Raw genomic sequence first — 17,707 nt, 5'->3', positions numbered from 1 at the left:
GGAAGGTGCTAGTCAGCTTTTGGGATCAGCTTATCAGGAGTGTGAGAAAATGTGATGTCTCATGCTTCACTCACCATTCTGTTCCCGTCTGTCTTGCATAGAAAAAAAACGCGTTGTGAAGACAAATCAGCTTTTGATTTTCTGAACCATTTTCTAATCTTTATGAGTATTGGAACAAGACTGGATTTTGGTATGGGACTAAGAGGCCATTTATACTCTCCGCCAGCATTTGCTACTTTGCTAGCAGCCAAGTCCTAAAAAGTTGTGCTCTGCTTGTTTCTTTTTTGAGGTAATGAACTTTGTTCCACTTTCTCATCTAAGAGGAGCAATGGTTTGTGGGTGGTTATATTACGTTAAAAAGAAAGTAAAACTGTCTTAAAGATCCACGAGACATAGTGCATGCTTTTAACTGTTTAAACGGATAATGGACTATTATCTGACACTAAAGCTCTAAAATTTCATGCAAATCACCATGCTCCTGTCTTACTAGACTTTAAATGGAAAATATGTTAATGTGGCTTACTATGTCACCTCTAGACGAATAATCTCATGGGCCATGTTTTGGGAAGTTGACCATGTTTTTGGAAGACATAAAATAATACCACTTTTATACTTGTCAATGATGAAGTATTCTCAGTTATGCACTAGATGGGGCTGCAGAATGGTTTCTATGGTTTAGTCTTTTTATAGTTAGATGACTGACATGTCACAATCAAGAAATTGTATCTTTTTATACAGTTAGATGACTGACATGTCACAATCAAGAAGTTGTATAAGTAGCATTCTTGAGGGCATACTATTATTTATGGGTAAAATGCATGTGTGTATGAACTGGTTTTAATAGATAACATTTTCATTGCAGGTTATATCTCCATTTAATAAAGCAAAAAACAAAATACCAAAAGTTTTGTTTCCCAAAAAGGGAAAATCAGATGTTATTTCAAAACAGAAAATGAGTATAATACATGCAGCTTATTTTAAAGAAAATGATGATTGCTAAATAAAACTTCTGTCCAGATCTTCAGGTGGAGACCTGTTTGGGGAAAACTTTTTCTAGAATTGAATATCCATTTTTTAACAATGAGCATTATCATTCATCTCTCTTGATCTGAATGTAATGAGCTGTATATATGAAACAGATTTTGGGGATAAATTAACAGGACAGGTGAAAGCAATCAATAGAAAAATGCTGTTGTCTTCCATACCTGAATCTTCCACTGGGACGTGCTCTTGTGCCGTAACTTAAGGGTTGTGGGACAGCATACGTGTTCCTTTCCTACAGAGTGATGCGCATACCAGGGGGTCATGCTGTCAGCTGCCCTCAGCTTTCTTTATTGCAGCACTTCTTCCTGGTCTTTTATGTCATGTAGTCTTTCCCTGCATTGATGTCTTCTCTAAGATGTAGTTAAACTGCCCATAACTCAGTGGAACTGCAGCTTGTTCTGTCCCTCTGCGTGGCTCTTTTAGGGGTTCAGCTGGCACTCTCTGCTGCTTTTGGCTCCACTTCAGCTTCCTGAGTTAGCTTCAGTTTCCAGTATAGGTAATAGATGTGTTTTTCTGTCTGAATGTTCTGACATTACAAAAACAGTGGCTATCAAGAGGCATGAATTGTGTGAACGTTACAATCTTGCTTTATTAGTTGAGCATGTGTGTTTCTCCACTGTGTGCTAGAAGGTGGTGGCACTCTGTTGAAGCCCAGGGGTAGATAGGTTTGGAGGTGCAAAATTCTTCAGCTCCAGCTGATGGTGGTAATCTTTTTTGGTCTAGCATGCATCCTTATAGTTCATGGATCATTGTGTTTTATGAAGCATGTGAGTCAGGTGATCTGCCTTCTGTTTTGGAAGAAAGGAGATAAAAAGCTGTGGGACGTGGCAAATTGATTGTGAAAAGTCAGAGTAGTCTTTAGCATTCCAGCTGACATGTCTTGCGGTAGACCATTGTTGATCTTCCAAACTAGATAATATATCCATGAAATAACACACATTAAAACATAATAGTTTTGTTTTAAACTGTGCATGACTTCTACTGATCTCTACCTTTTATTGTTAAATGGACTGTTAGAAGCTAAAAGGCTGTGTGAAATCAGTAGGTAAAGATGGACTGTATGACCTGGTTTTGCTGGAACAGGGGTGTTGTTTTTTTTTTCCTGAAGCCACCATGGTTACAGCAGTTTCTTACAGGCTTATCTGTAATGGCTGGGGTTTTCTTTTAAACCAAATCAGAATGCTATGGATGTTTTATAGTGCTATTTTGCAGTGCCATGGTGTGTGGCACTTGTTACTGCATGTTCCATGTTCACTCCCATTGCTGTAATGTCAGAGCATCTTCCAGGAGTGCATCTTTCATTGCAACATACAGTGGTCACTTGCTTCTTGAATCTTCAAGGCAAGAAGTGTGTGCAGTGGCATTTACTTTTCTGAATTTTATTAAAGTGTATGTTCAAACTATGCTTGAAAAAGCAAAACGGAACAAATGCATTTAGAAAGCTTGTCCTGGTAAGTGTTTTTACACGTCTACCTTATTATTTTAATACAGTATAATCTCATGATAACATAGTGACTCATGAGCATGCATCTTGTTTGCAAATTTAACTTACGAGACTTTTGAAAATAATTTGTGGACTTTACTCCAAAATATTTCAGGAAGTAAGAGGATACCTTATCCATGTAAAATTATTCCATGTAAAACTCCAACTTGAGAGGGATAGAACAGAGAAGTGCTGCCCTTCTTGCTTGTTAACTTCTCTTCAGAGTTACTGTAAAGTGAAAGGAGGAGGACAATGGGAGCATGAAGCACCTTTTCTTTAATTCATTTGGGGCAAAGCATTTCTAGGAGCCAGATGCTGAGTTTTAACAGTGCAAAATTATCACAGATGTCCTCTTGCTTGCTTTTATTAGTGGCAACTTCAGTGATTTTGAGAATAATTGCTGTGATACTATAAATACTAGTTACATCCTGTATAGCTTTATATACTGTAGTAGGACAAAAGGCTCATCTTCTTGAAGTGAGTTGAATCCTTGGTACTGTCTGAGCCATTACAGAGTCTGTCAAAGGTAGGTTTTATCTGCTAGAAGTTGATCTGTGCAACATCATTAAAAAGAAATACTAGCAGAACTCTTCCATACATAAAGCTGCAAGATAACTGTAGTAGGTTGGCTAATATTTTTCATCATTAGTGCTCAGGTAAAAGGCTAGAGGAGTGCTTGTTGTGTGTGAGTCAATGCTTCTGAGACACCCATCCTGCATTTCTGTTATTGAGGTATACCTGTACTCATGGTGAATGTTAGACATTTGTAAATGTTAGACATTATGTAAAATTGCTTTTCAGATTTTTTAGAAATGATTGGTGTTACTGTGTGTATTCCAGATATGATGTTTTCCTTTGGTTTTCTTTTATGCAGCAGAGGTTCAAAACTGCAATGTGGGAGTAGCCCAGGGTTCAGTCTAGTCTTGCTTGTGTTGTGTTTCCCTTTGCATTCCTTAAAACATGTTTCTGTTCAAGATCTGCAGACATACCATTTTGATCTGAGCCTTAAGATGTTAGTGCTCCTGCTGTTTTGCTTTTGACTTCCTTTTCTGTCATGCACAATTCATTGCACCTTCTTAGGTATTACAGATTATCAACATGGTATTTTTTAAAATATATACGTTACCGCTGCTAATTAAAAGAACTTAATTAATGTGAACTTCCATCATGCTAATACTTTCTAGGTAGATACTGATAACGATTATGTTACAACAATCAGAGAGAGCAGACCCACTGTTCAGGTATTTTGCCTTGTTGAGGAGAAAGGAAGGGAATACGTGTTATTCTCCAGCATAATGGTTGACACATTGACTTCAGAGAGGGATTAAATAGAAACTGGATCAGAATGAGGGTTTCAGTATTTTATGCAATGATTATTGTATATGAAGTAACCGTCTTTATGCATGGATGCGCTCTGCTTTTTCTTCTTATTAAATATTTGAGAAGTGTTTGGAAAGCAGCATTCAGCAGGAGGGAGAGGCTGTTTCTATTTAAACTGCTGCTTGGCTATTTAAGCTTGGTTTCTTGATCAGTCCCTGGGGAATGAAGATCTTAGCTACATCAGCTTACTGCAGTTTGTTGACTTTGGTGGGTCCTTGGAGTGAGTGAGGCACTGAGCTCGTGGCCACTGGAGAGATGGAAATGCCAATGGGATTCTCCAGAAGAGAGAGGGCACATAACTAGGAATCCTTAGGTTTAGGAAGTAGTGTAAGAGAGAGCTAGTGCACTGTAGTATTGAATTTAACTAACTAAAGAAGAAATAAGGTGGGACAGACTTCAAGAGAAGTGAAGTCTATAAGGACAGTTCTACATGGGTATTTCATGGTTAGGAACGAGTTTCTAGCTAAGTAGAGGTAAATTATGTGTTTGCAGTGTAGTGCAAAGCTGTGCAGACTAATGCTAGCTTTTTGTGTCAGTATGATGTTCCTTAGTCACTCTGACTACATGAGTACTATCTGCTTCTTTAGAAACACTGTTAATTGTTCAGACAACTCGGAAACAATCATAGGTATCGATGCAGGCACAGAGATGGTGCATGTTTCATAGCAGATTCTGGTGGCTTTTTACTTTTCCAGTAGGTCAGTCTTACTTTTTGCCTTCCCTAATAATCTTGAATAATAATATAATATTTATAGTAGATACATTACATATTCTATACAGTATATGTTGTATTGTACCTAATTCATTATGCTATGAAATAATATACTAATATAATAAAATTATATAGTTATATATATAATAATTTCATAATACTGAATGATTAAACAGTTTTTCTCTCATCTGCTTTTATATCAATTATGATTTTGCAGTGTGTGTCTTTTTGTTTTGTATTGCTAACAGAACTTGATAGCCACTGCCTGCTGCTGCTTTCATTTAAGCACAATGTAACAGAACCAGTGAGAGAAGTGAGAGCGAGCTCTCCTTGCTTCAGACAGATGCCAGCACGCGTCAAGTATAGCTCACCCTGCCTCTGTTAGTCTTCTGTGGTTCTTGTGGCATGCCACAATCAACAGCAGTCATGCAAAATTTGATGCCAGAAATTATGGGAAATTGTTAGTCCCTTGCGTAAGAGAATTTGATCAGTTCTTTTAAAGCAGTTTGCTGTCTTGGATCACTGATCAGTTCCGGATTTTTTCAGGCAGTCTGGGGCCTAAAATGCCTTTTTTTTTTTCTTGTTTGTTTTTTTTGGGGGGTGACAGTGTATCTCGGATCTACTTTGCTTATGTGCTGCTGGTTTATAATATATTTACAGCTCCATTCAAGGCACTCAAAATAAGCTTTTGCATTTTTACTCATTTACTGGCAGTGCATTGCAGTTATGCATGATTTTCTAATCTGCCTCCAGGTGCAACTTGGAGCATGAATCAAGGTCTCTAAGCTTTTGGTTTAAAGTTTCAGTCCTGCCATTGCAAAGCCCTATTTTTTTTTTTTTTTTGATGGAATTACTCTTCTTGCAACAAGCCAACAGGCTTCTACCATTAATCTCTACATGTGATTTTTTCATGTCCAGCGTTATAGCTTCTCAGTGAAGATCTACCACTGAATTAAAGGAGTTGATCTTTTTATCTTCCAGTAAGGAGTTGACTTTTTGATCTTCCAGTAAAAAAAACCCTTATGCTTTCTTAAGTATTAACAAGTCTGTATTAAATGTGTTCTTATCTTCAGGTTATTTTTCCAGTTTAAGTGTAAGTTGAAGGTGTCATAGGTTAATTGGGTTTTGTTAAGTCTTTTTTGGTATGTCTTGATTTCTAAGCATAATGGGATATCTGAAGAACTGCATTATCAATCCCCTTTTTTCTCCCTTCCTCCAGGTGTGAGGCAGCTAGCCCACATATTCATCCTGTTGGGTGGTGTAAAGAGCATAAAAGAACTCTCATCACCCCGCCAGGTTTGTATCTTACTACACATCTGAAAGATTTAAGGAGGTTATAGTCACCTAGCAGCATTAAAATTTGCAATAAGCTCATTGTACCTCTCCTGAATTTTTCTTTCTATAATTAAATATTGGTATTTGGGGAGTTTAAATTTTTTTTACAGGATGCTACGTATTGAAATTAGAATTACAATAGATATTAGGTTATAAGTATGCACATGTGTCCTGCTTTAGCAGAGACATCTATCCATGAAAGATAACCTTCGGAATCTGAACAAGGTTGTATTTTTAGCTGAATGTATTCATGTATTTAAGACTCACATTGTGAAAATGCTGATAAAACGAATTTCATGTGTATGAGATTGTTATATAAGAAAAACCTCTTCATGTGAACTAAATATGCAAGATAACACGCATATGATGAGAAGACTGTCTTAGGTGATCTAGGAATCAAACTTGTAGGGGCTTTTTGGAAGGAAGACACAATGAGAAAGATGATACAGAAGAATGACAGTATATTAATTAGTATGAACTATAAGACTGGCACTGCTTTTCAGGGCTGTTGTGTGTAGCTGGATGATCTAAATGCCCTGTTGCAGAAACTACCACTTGTGGTCTGAGAACGTGGAAAACTTTAATTGATTAAAACCAACTTTGACAGAATTTCTCATAGCCAGCGATCTTGCAAAGTCGTAAGCAATCTTTCTGTCAGGAGATTAATTACAGCCTATTATTCAGTGAAATCCCTTCTATACTAAGTCAGAATTGGTTTAGTTGTCCCCTGGATTATAAGTCATGATGTTTAAACTTGGAAGATAAACTTCCAGTGCAGAGTAAAAGCGAAGGACACTCACTGCCTTGTCTTTACGAGCAAAGCTGTCTTTGTGTTTCTTGCATAAAGTGTTTGTAAACATGACGGTTTCCGAACATGGCAACATCTTATTTGATGATGTCAGTAAATTATTATAGTAAATGACCAGGCTATTTTAATTTTTTTTTTTCAATTTAGTTAAAACAAATTCACTAAAATAATAACAAATAGTCAGGTGTGTTCCACTGTGGTAAAAAGTTGTCACTGATTAGATTGTGTTACCAATAAGTCATTGTTAACAAAAGGCAGCATTAGGCTTATAATACTTGAATAAATTTCTTGAATTAAGTGGACAGATTTTTCCAGTCCACATTATTTATATTCTCATATCCAAAGCAATTGTGACTTTTTCCGCTAGCTACTCAGTGTTGTGGGTGAGAAGACTGTTGGGTTTTTTAACCTACATGGTGAATGTGTCAGAGACAATTTAGAATAGCCTTTCTTGTAATTATTTTGTAAATGCGTGAAACATAAATCAGAACAGTATTATGAAAGTGTTTGCATTCTGTAAATTAGCCATCAGTTTTGCTTTTGGCACTGCTGCATTTAATTCTGCTCATATTTCTTCTGTGCCAGATTATCCACATGCTAAGCATTTTTCTTGGGAGAAGTATTTGGAAGAAACCAGTTCATTACCTGCACCTGCAAGGGCTTTTAAAGTGGTGAGAAAATGCTTACGTTTTTTCATGTTCTTAAGTGCCTATAATTAACTATTTTAAAATAAAAAAAATAAAAGAATACATATATGGTGTTCCATGTTTCCAAATGTATCCAGTTAATTAGTTGCATAATAGCTGGTTTATTTTAATGCAAGTTTGCAGTTCACTGTTGGAAATCAAATAATTGTTATAAATCACTATCACTTTATTTTAATCATTATAAATGGGATTAAATGCTACAAAATACTACTAATGAATGTAATTTGCTATGGGGAAATTACTGCCTAGTTATTAGAAATAAAGAGATAGCTATGGATTCATCATAACATACTTTGAACATATGTGTTTCTATCCATACATCTTAAATGGTGCCATGAATGCAGAGAGAATGCAAAACTGATTGTTGGAGATCAGTCCAGTTGTCTAGTCCAGATCTAGCCCACTGTCTCTGGCTGTATAGCCAAGAGAGCTTCTGAATTTAATACCCTTCAGTGGACTTTTTCGTCTGTGAGCTTGTGACTAGGGCACATGGGCAGCATCCATAGGTACCTCCCCATTTTAACTATGATGTCTGTGGGCAACATTCTTTTCTTTTAGCTTTGTACTTCCTAGTTTCTTCCAGTGACACTCATCTTTCTTGAGCTCCTAGGATTTCAGGGAGCAAAGTGCACTGGTCAGGAATGCAGAAAGAATTGCTGTTAAGAGCCCCTTGTCTCGTAGCGCACTCAAGCTGGTTTGCCTTCTCATCTGTTCAGATTAATGTCACTAATTCTGAATAATGCATTGCTAAGAGCTGTATTAACAAAAGCAGAATAAATGTAGTCCTTAGAGCAGTTCCTGGGATCAGCAGATCACTAGAGTTTATTACTGACCTGCAGTTTATCACCTCAAAATGCATCTGGCTAATAACGTCTCGATCTTGCATTCTCAGCAAGAATACTCAGAGCAAGGATTAGGAAGGTATTTGGTTGTATCTGAGAGGCAAAGCAGTGAAGGGCTGTGACCTTGACTACATCAAGCTAAAAGCAAATGTTTCCTTTTCCTCTTTGAGCACCCATGTTTCAATTTCTCCCCTCTGGGTTCAGGGAGAGACCAGCCACCCTGCAGCATTCAGCAGTGGAAATGCCCCACTACTGACCTTTCAGGTAGCAAGATCCATCTGACTGTGTCTGCTCTGGGAAGCTGTACAGGACATGCCACAGGCATGTAGCCATTGACAGCATTAAATCAGGAGAGCGATAGTTGGCCTGGCTCAGCACTGTTCCAGAAAGCATATGAGCAGAGAGCCATCTGCGGATGGTATAGGTCCCAAAAGGTAGCTTAGACAAAGCTGTCTGGCTTTGAGGATGGAGGGGAAGAAGAGCATGACTGAAGGGGAGTTGGCTATGCTGTCTTTTGGTTTCACAGCCGGAGAAAATAACTTCCCTGATTTATATACTAATATTATGGTAAGCATATTAATGAGTTGTTTTAAACAGCAAGAAAGCAGGTTTCATGGGAACAAATTGCTGATTGTATTGGAGTTTTATTGAAGTCATCCTGAGACAGTCACAGTGTTTTACATTGTATTATGGAAGTAAAGAAAGTTAAGCTGCTGCTGAGGAAAAAGCACCAATGTTCTAGGAAATCTTAGAGGGACAGATACACTACTTTCCTAGAAATCTAGAATAAAAAATATAACTGTCTTGTTCATATGTTCCTTTAAAATGGCAGTAATTTTTTATTAGATTTCCTAGCTAAGTAGCAAAGACAAAATTTAGTACTCTTAACAAAGATAATTTTTTTTGCCAAAATAGTATTATGAAACAGGTATTTGGTCCTGTTTGTTCTGAGTAAGTATTTACTCTCATACTGTGTATTAGTTACATTTTCAGTAGGAGACTGAAAAGGAAAGTCTGATTCACAAAGTGAAAATGCATATTAAAAAACATGAATATGTTTCCTGTAGACAGTTTCATAGACATTTCAGGCTGCTGGTATGTAATAACTAATTCAGTACTGCTTTGAAACTGTTGGCCAAGATCTCTGAGAAAAATATTTTAGAGAATTTAGGAAAAAAACCCAACTGATTCAGAATAAAAATCCCCACTTACTTCTTTTCAAGGCTTGAATCCAGTCCATTCCAGGAGAACCTTGAATCCCAAAGTAGTTACTTTATTTTTCTACTTTTATAATACTGGTTTGAATGATGCTTCTATGCTTGGATTTGTTCAAGGAGAAGGGCAGATTTGAGAAAATGAGGGCAGAAAGTTTTCTATGGATTTTATATACATTACAGTTGTGCGAGATTTTTGAGGTTTTTTTCTGTTTCACATAATACTGTTCTTCTTGCCTAGAAACCTTCTCATGGCTTTCAGAAAAACATGAAACTTGAAGTGGTTGACAAGAGAAATCCAGTATTTATCAGAGTAGCAACCATTGTAGATACTGATGATTATAGAATAAAAGTAAGTTTCTTTGTCTTACTGTAATATCCTGCTTGAGTGACTGATGGGTACTCTGTAAAACCAAAATACTGTAGTTGTAAAACTAAACACAGGAAGAAATGAGTCACATTGCTGTGTCCCGGTAAGCTTTTACTTATCCTTTTCACTGATTTATATGTGCATAATTCCTTTGGAAGGGGTTGTTTTATTGTCCGTTTAGTTACATTTGCTGACATAGGTAGAGAGCATAGTTGAATATATTGGGAAATTGTTTTGGGAATAGTTGATATAAGACACTTGTCTATTCTATCAAGAAATTATATGATTTAACATGAAGTGTCAAAGGCTTGCTGTGATATTTCTGTTAGGGCCCATAAAATATTTGGCCTAGGTTAATTGAATCTGTCTCTATAAACTTCCAGGTAGGAGAGAGATGTAAGTGAAATATGAAAAAATAGCCCTGATCTCTTGTGCCTTGTCAGTGACTTTTGCAATTCTGAAGTTTGTATTGATTATGGACTTTAGATTGGATTAATCTTAGATAATGTATTTTTAAGAAATGGCAGTTTTACAGAAGTTGTATATTTGAATTCTTTTGTTGTACAAAACCAGTTTACACTCGGAAACCCTTAACTGTTAAAAGGCCTAGAATATTCTGGGTATCCAGTTAGCTGGATTTGAAGGATATTTTTGTTTGTGGTTTGTAAAGATTTATTAGGCATACCTGGTATTTCAAGCAGGAAATGCACCTGACATTTCGTTTTGAATCTGAATTAACTGGTGGTAGGGAGCCATCAGAACTAGTATCTTCATACCTGCACATTTTCTATCTAAACTTCAGTTGTTAATGAAAAAAAAAAGCGTCCCAAACAAACAAAACCCACAAACACCAAAACTTCTTCAGTCTTATTTATTAAAATTACAGGATTTGTAGCTTCTAGAGGGGTAATTTGACTGTAGCATATGTTGATAAAGCTCTATTTTTATGTATCTGTGTGTACGTGCATCCATACATGTGCACATGAGAGATCTGAGCTAGTTACCAGTGCAAAGGTCAGGTAAAATTTGATGTTATTTAGTTTCCACTTGAAAAAAGCCTGCATGTATAGCCCATATTGGTGGTTTTGTGAGAAGGTACATACTTCATTTTCTCTTCAGTTTCAAGTCTTTACCCTTTATAGTCTGATTGTAGTAAATCATTAGGGTGTGTTAGGGTTTACTGTTCTGCTGTTCTTAAGTCCTGTTCAGGAGTTGAAAAAATGTTTGGATTTTGCAGGCTTTTTGAGAGAGAAAAAAGGCAGAAACTCACATTTCACTGAAATATTAATGGGATAGCTAAACTTGTCCTGCTTTATTCCTGGGCTCTGAAACTGATGATCCAAGACATAGTAAATAGTCAATGACACCTCTTGCCTTTTCCTAGTGAGAGTATGCATGGGTCCATAATTCAATGTACATGTATTTTGTGTGTAACTTTGATACTTCTCTTAAAGTGACTTCTCTAATGGACATGTAATTTTTAGAGATTACTTAGGGAAACTGATTTTATGGATAATTTTTCTAATCTTGTTCTCCTTTTGATTTTAGGTCCATTTTGATGGCTGGGATAGCATATATGATTATTGGACTGATGTAGATAGCCCTGATATCCATCCTGCAGGCTGGTGTACAAAAACTGGACACCCTCTTCAGCCCCCACTTAGTAAGAGAAATCACATTATAATGTAATGATGTTAAAAGGCACGTGTACTGTGCTATCTTTTTCGCTGCCAGTGCCATCCAAGGAAGAGGAGCAGCTAGGATATGCAAAATAATGTAAATGTGACATTTAGTGCAAAAATCAACCATCGGTAATTTATCACTTTTTAGTAGATTGCTTTATTGACCCTTACTGTAATGGAAATACAGTGTTTCTCTGTATGCATAAGAACCACAGTCAAAACCTGAAGTAATGATACAGATCTCTTGAAGCCACTGATAAGACTGCTCTGGCACTCAGTAGTGATGATTAACTCTTAAAATCTTCTGTCCACAGCATCTTGGAGGTTAGTGTACTTTTATCTCAGAATAGTTCAGACTTCACTGAGAAGGCATTCCTTTCAAATGCTGTTGCAGATCCTTAAAACCAGCTAAATCCCTTTTTTTTTCTGCAGCTGAGCAAAGAGGGGTTAATGGTGCCCACAATGAAAATAAGTTAAACAGGACCATGGTATCAATAAGAACACTGTACTTACCAGTACAGTGCTTTCTGGGAATTTTGCTTTACTAGTTGAAGTGGGCGGTCTGTTATAAGTGAGACTGAAGGTTGCAGGGAGAAGGGACTTCTGTGGTATGCACCTGTCTATGCCACTGTGTTTCTGGATAATGGTGGTGAAATCACTTTAGCCAAACTTGAAGCAGATGATTTTTAACTGAGTGCTCTTCTCTGGGATCATTTTATATTGTGACTCTGAGGTATGCAAGACTACTGAGTGTTCACAGCTGTAACTGAGATTAGAAAAAGCTGCACTTGGAAAATAAGAAATGCTGAGCAATGCCAAGTACTCTGAAAAAAACGAAATGTAAAATAATTAGGATAAGGCACACACAGATTGTGTGAACATGATACCTGAAAGTCTCAGTACCTCAATTCAGCACCTGTAAAATGTCAAGCAGAAATGTTTCCTATCAAGAGCGTGATCAGAGTATATTCATTAGTTTTCTGAGCACTCCAGTGGTACAGTGATGACTGCATGTTAGGAAGTTAATCATTCTGCCTTCAAAGCAGACTTTGAATAGGGTGACGTGACTGCCAAAGCACAAAGTGAATAATGAGGAGAAGATAGAATGCTGCGTATCTGCTTTTTAATCTGAGACGTGCATCTTACGTACTGAATGAAGGAAAAGTCCAGTGGGAGAGGTGTCTGTGGCCACATAAATAAAAATCTTATCATATGGCAAAAGAGCTGAATAAGGTTGTGACATTTTTGTTACCTAAGATTGCAAAGAAAAAAGATTCTTAGCCTAGGTGTCTTCATTTTCTTGGAGACATTAAAAGAAACAAAATACAGATGCCCATCACATAAAACATGTCATCTCCTCCAGGTGGTAGCATAGGAGGCACTGTTCTGTCATGCACTACACCATTTTAAAGCCTATAGAATTCTTTGGACTTCAGTGTAGTCACAGTGTTGTAACATCAGCATAGTTGGAAGATTTGTTAAAAAATGCTTTTGAACTGTCCTAGTTTTGTCCTAACATATTAATTCTCTGTCTTTGATTATCCACCTGTGAGCAAGAATCTTATCTTTCATTAGGAAAATCTATTAAATGGACCTTTTTATTTAGTATTGTAACTGTAAGGGGAGATACAAGTTTTTTTTAAGATACAAGTTTTTTTAATTTGCAAGTAAAACCAGTCCTAGAGAGACAGTGCATGTTTGCAGATCTGGAGCAGGTGTTCTCAGTTTCCTGTACTGATGTCTGAGTCTCACTTGCTATGAAACTATGGGTTATATGTTAGCTGGAATGTCAAAGCCTGTTTTGACAGCTGTTTGCTTTAATGTTTCTGCAGGCATCGTTTCAGGTTGATGAAAATCACATAAACACATAAATTCAGATAAATAATGAGATTAATAAATCTCCTGATGGCTTGTTCTTTTTAGTAGTATCTTCAGCCTTTGTTTTCGTATCTTGTTCCCTGGAAAATTAGAGCTAAAAATGGAGGTCAGTACCCACTGCAGACAGATCCCTGTCTTTGGGAACAGCAGGGTAACTTTGTCAGTGCTCTTGCAAAACATCCAGGTTCCAGCTACATGTAGTTAATAGGAGAGAAACTTGAAGTCATATAGTTCCTCCTCTCCTGCAGAGATGTGCTCACACAGAATGATTTTTTTTCTCCAGTGAGTTAAGTTGTTTAACTGTCCATCGTGCTTTTGCAGAATGCTTTTTGAAAGTACTTTAGAATTAAGTATTGTTTACTTGCTTATTCTTCATGTTTACTATGATAGTCTGGTATTCCTGCATATTTGTATTACTTTTAAAGATTAGATACTTTTTTTTTTTCTCTCACATGATTTCCCCTGACATGCAGCTCCCTTGGAATTGGTGGAATCTTTAGAGCATGGAGGGTGTCCCACAGCAGGATGTAAAGGAGTTGGACACATTAAAAGAGCAAGACATATTGGCCATCATAGGTATGTGCTGTGAAACTGTAATTTTATTCTTTAAACTGAGTGATGTCTGCATGTGTATTTTTTTTAATTTGTTCACAAGAAAACAGATACAAGCTGGAAGAAAATAGGAACTATTGTAAACCTAAAGATACAGTGATTTCAGTTGCCATGGTGAGCATGCTGAAATAAACATTAGCAATCTGTAACTTCATTTCACCAGTGTGTGCCAAGATCAGATTTATTGAACATCATCACAATTTGTAGTTAGTCTCTATTTTGTTCTGATGAGGATTCCTCGGCTTGCTTTTCAGATTGCAGAATGTTATTAACAGATACGTATAAAGCAATAACTCTTGAATCTTTCGAAATATGAGGCCACTAACTTTAGTATAGCTTGGATGTCTTTTTTCTGCTTGGTTGGTAGATGTAAGGATTTGTTTGTTTGCTTGGAAAGATGCTAGAAAGGAAGTTCAGGTTGACATATTCCCAAGTGACAGCCTGAACAATTTACTGTTTGCACGTAGTGTTTCTAAAGATGCTTTTTTTTATAAAGCTTTGAAAATACAATACAGAAATGTGGATATCCCAGGTTGTCCTAGAGGAGAGTTGACACAGAGTGAGCAGTAGCACGGGAGAATGGAGTGGGGGACAGAGAGACAATGTCAGAGTAAATGGGAAACATTTGCTGAGTCAGAATTTTATTATCTTTAAAACATTTGCAGTACGAGGTGAATCCTGAATTTCAGTAAGGGATATACAGTTAAAGTCACATGTTAAGTTGAGAATCAGTTATCATAAATGTCATCCTATTGCCTTTTTGCAAATTAAGGCTTCCAGAAGTTTTCGCAGCTTTTTTGCATTACACAGTCATACAATTCTTGAATGTCTCATCGCTTAGTGCTTTCTGCTTTTATATATGGTTAGGGAATTGCTCTTCGGCTGTTTGTCTATTCATGGTTTTTAAGTATATTATTAAACTGCCGTGATCCAAGAGTTAGCTCTGCAATCTCTTCATATTCTTGATGAGAGAATTATGTCCTTTGGGCTTGAATTATGTTATGATGGTGTATCAGCACTGGTTGAAGTCCTGACTCATCCTTAACAAAGATACCTGCCAGCAAAACTCACTGTGTTGTTACATGTTTAGTGTAAAAAAGGCACCTTTTGCAGAAAGGTTTTTCCTGTCTACAGCAGAGGCATTGTCCTTGTGCTGTTAGGAGGCAGAACTCCTGATGCTAGTACAAGCTTTATCTCCAGGAAGGTATGTGTGTAGGTTAGCACCAGTGACAAAACTTGTTGCAGCATGAGCTGTGGTTGATTGTCATGACACAGTATGCTGCATTGCTGTCTTTTAGATTATGCTCATGCTTTTCCTTTTGTCTTTTTCTGACTATGTTCTTTTTACTTTGGTTTATTTTTTGCAGTTTTTCCACCTTCCCTTTTGAGAAGGTTTGTTTTACTTAATCAGTAGGGTAACTCCTTAAACAGTCAAGTTAGTACTTAAGACATTAGCATTGAACCAGAATCATCGACTGGTTAGGGTAGAAAGGGACCTTAAAGATCATCTAGTTTCAACCCCCTGGCATGTGCAGGGACACTTTCTGTTAGATCAGGATGCTCAAGGCATTGTCCACTTGGCCTTGAACACTTCCATCCTTCAATTAGCATATGGTAACCTACTGCATTCATTTTCTTAGTCCACTGAAAATATGAAGAAAACTAGACTTGCCTAAAATGCTTCCTGGCTGATTAGCTGAAATCCATTTTGTTTCATATTCCGGTAGACTAGGTCTTACCTAGTATATTAACATACCTGATCTGTAAGGCAATAAATTCCAATTCCTTACGATGTACTATCTCAGTTACTTAGAATCAGATGAACATACCAATTCTTAGTCTAAGGCTGAAACTTAAAAAAAAAAAAAAACCCCAAAAAAAAGCCAGTGTGTCAGAAAAGATGATAATTTAAAATGTTAAGTAGTTCTGAAATAATTTTGAGAGCATGTTCCTTAGGAAACAGATGAAAGCCTTGGTGATTATGTAGGGGTTAAAGCATTTACTTTTTCAGAAAATTGATATTAATAAGGGCTTGGTATCTGTCTCCAGTTGATCTAGAGTTTTGTGCTGCACAGTTGAAACTGAGACTGATAATGCAAGTTGGTAGCATTATGCATATTATCCATGTTTATCATTGTGAATTTTATGTTCTCTGATGTTGAATGCATGCGATAATTTTCAAGTTCAAGCAGTAATGCAAAGTGGTCAGTTGTAAGCAGGCCATTAGTGTTTTGGGTAAGCTGTCTATGAATAAAGATTTTTACCAGAAACGTGACTTGTGTTATGTGTAAGTTGAGATGAACTGAATGTGTCATGGTGGCAAATATGTTGTAAAAGAACAGTGCAAAAGTGTGGGAAACCTCAGCTGAGCAGGATGTCGCATCTGTTCATTCAGTGACTGTTGAAATCACTCTTATCTGATTTTGATGCCAGTCTCAAATTTCATTTTATCTTTTATGTAAGGTCGTTTGGCCACAGCAAAATCTCTTACAAGCTACTCGAGTCAACTTTAGACTGTTGAATGAAACAGCTTTCATCTGAAAAAGAATGCTTTGACGAAGTTGTAAATTGTGAAAGAGAGCATTTGTATTGCTTATTTCCAGACTAGTTAAAAATATTTTCATAAACTCAACTGGAGTGATCACTTGACAAAAATCCAACAGGAAAAAAAAATACATCCCCCAGATGTTGTCAGGACCTTTTTTTGCCAGAGGTTTCTTGCTAATCGCCTATCACTACCAGTGGGCGCAGTCATTTCAACATATGCTGCTCTAGATAAAGTCTAATTAATTAGTTAAACCAATGTATGAGTTTCACCCATCAAGGAAGACAGTTTGAGCAAATCTGTGTGAATTGTCCTGCAACTGCCATACAACCTAATCCCTTGGCAGTGCTTGGCAAAAACCTGCACCTCAATGGTAATGTGGACCTGGGGTTGATAACATTTCCAGCCAGTACAGCTAAACCAGGAGGCCTGTCCATGGCTTCACACAGGCTGCAAAATATTCCAAGCAGTCATAAAGACTACAAATCTATATTAAAAAAATACTTTCAAATTAACATTCTTTTATCAAAGAAGTTGCCAGCTCACTGTTCTTCTTCAGGTTATGAGAGAATCCTGGCTAATACTACCTTTTGATGTTAGGTGTACCTGAGGCTGAGTAATCCAGTTGGACTCTGTGCTTCAGAAACTTTGCATACTACTAGAAAATAAGAGCATTTCCAGATGTCTGTAGAAGACTAAGGTCCATGCCTATCCATCAGCAGCCCAATTTTATCCTACTGCCCTTGAAATTTAGTGAAAAAAGATCTGTATGTAACCCTACCTAGAGATAGATTTTGAGAGTAATGGAAGAGCAGTTGCAAAATAACCACAAACATGGTATGCTACCTCAATGCTTAGATTCTGGAAAGGGATGATTACATAAAATCTTTGTTGACTGGAAAAACCCAGACCTGGGATCTTGAGAATTCTTCGAATGGTATCATGATTTGATAGAAACAAAAGCTTATTTTAATGCTCAGTTTGTACCCAGCCTATGTGGGACTCTGGAAACAGTGTCTCCCTTTCATCAGAAAACTGTTACGGACATGTGTGTTGCCAGACACTCTAATGCCATTTCAGTAGGATGCAAAGTGT

General features: G+C 37.0%; 1 protein-coding gene across 9 annotated transcripts in view; it reads left to right on the top strand.

Moving 5' to 3' along the window:
• L3MBTL3 (L3MBTL histone methyl-lysine binding protein 3) overlaps positions 1–17,707 on the top strand; it is an 81,987-nt gene that overhangs the window by 44,003 nt on the left and 20,277 nt on the right. For all 9 annotated transcript variants that reach the window (XM_065680903.1, XM_065680902.1, XM_065680900.1 and 6 more), the window contains 5 exons: positions 5,839–5,915; positions 7,348–7,433; positions 9,767–9,877; positions 11,444–11,558; positions 13,929–14,031. In XM_065680903.1, coding sequence (XP_065536975.1) covers positions 5,839–5,915; positions 7,348–7,433; positions 9,767–9,877; positions 11,444–11,558; positions 13,929–14,031 — 492 coding nt within the window. The remainder of the gene's footprint in view (positions 1–5,838; positions 5,916–7,347; positions 7,434–9,766; positions 9,878–11,443; positions 11,559–13,928; positions 14,032–17,707) is intronic.

Source organism: Lathamus discolor, chromosome 5 (assembly GCF_037157495.1).
Source record: "Lathamus discolor isolate bLatDis1 chromosome 5, bLatDis1.hap1, whole genome shotgun sequence".
NCBI classification, from domain to species: domain Eukaryota; kingdom Metazoa; phylum Chordata; class Aves; order Psittaciformes; family Psittacidae; genus Lathamus; species Lathamus discolor.
The sequence above is the reverse complement of the archived record's forward strand: the minus strand, read 5'-3'. Positions and strand labels throughout refer to the sequence as shown.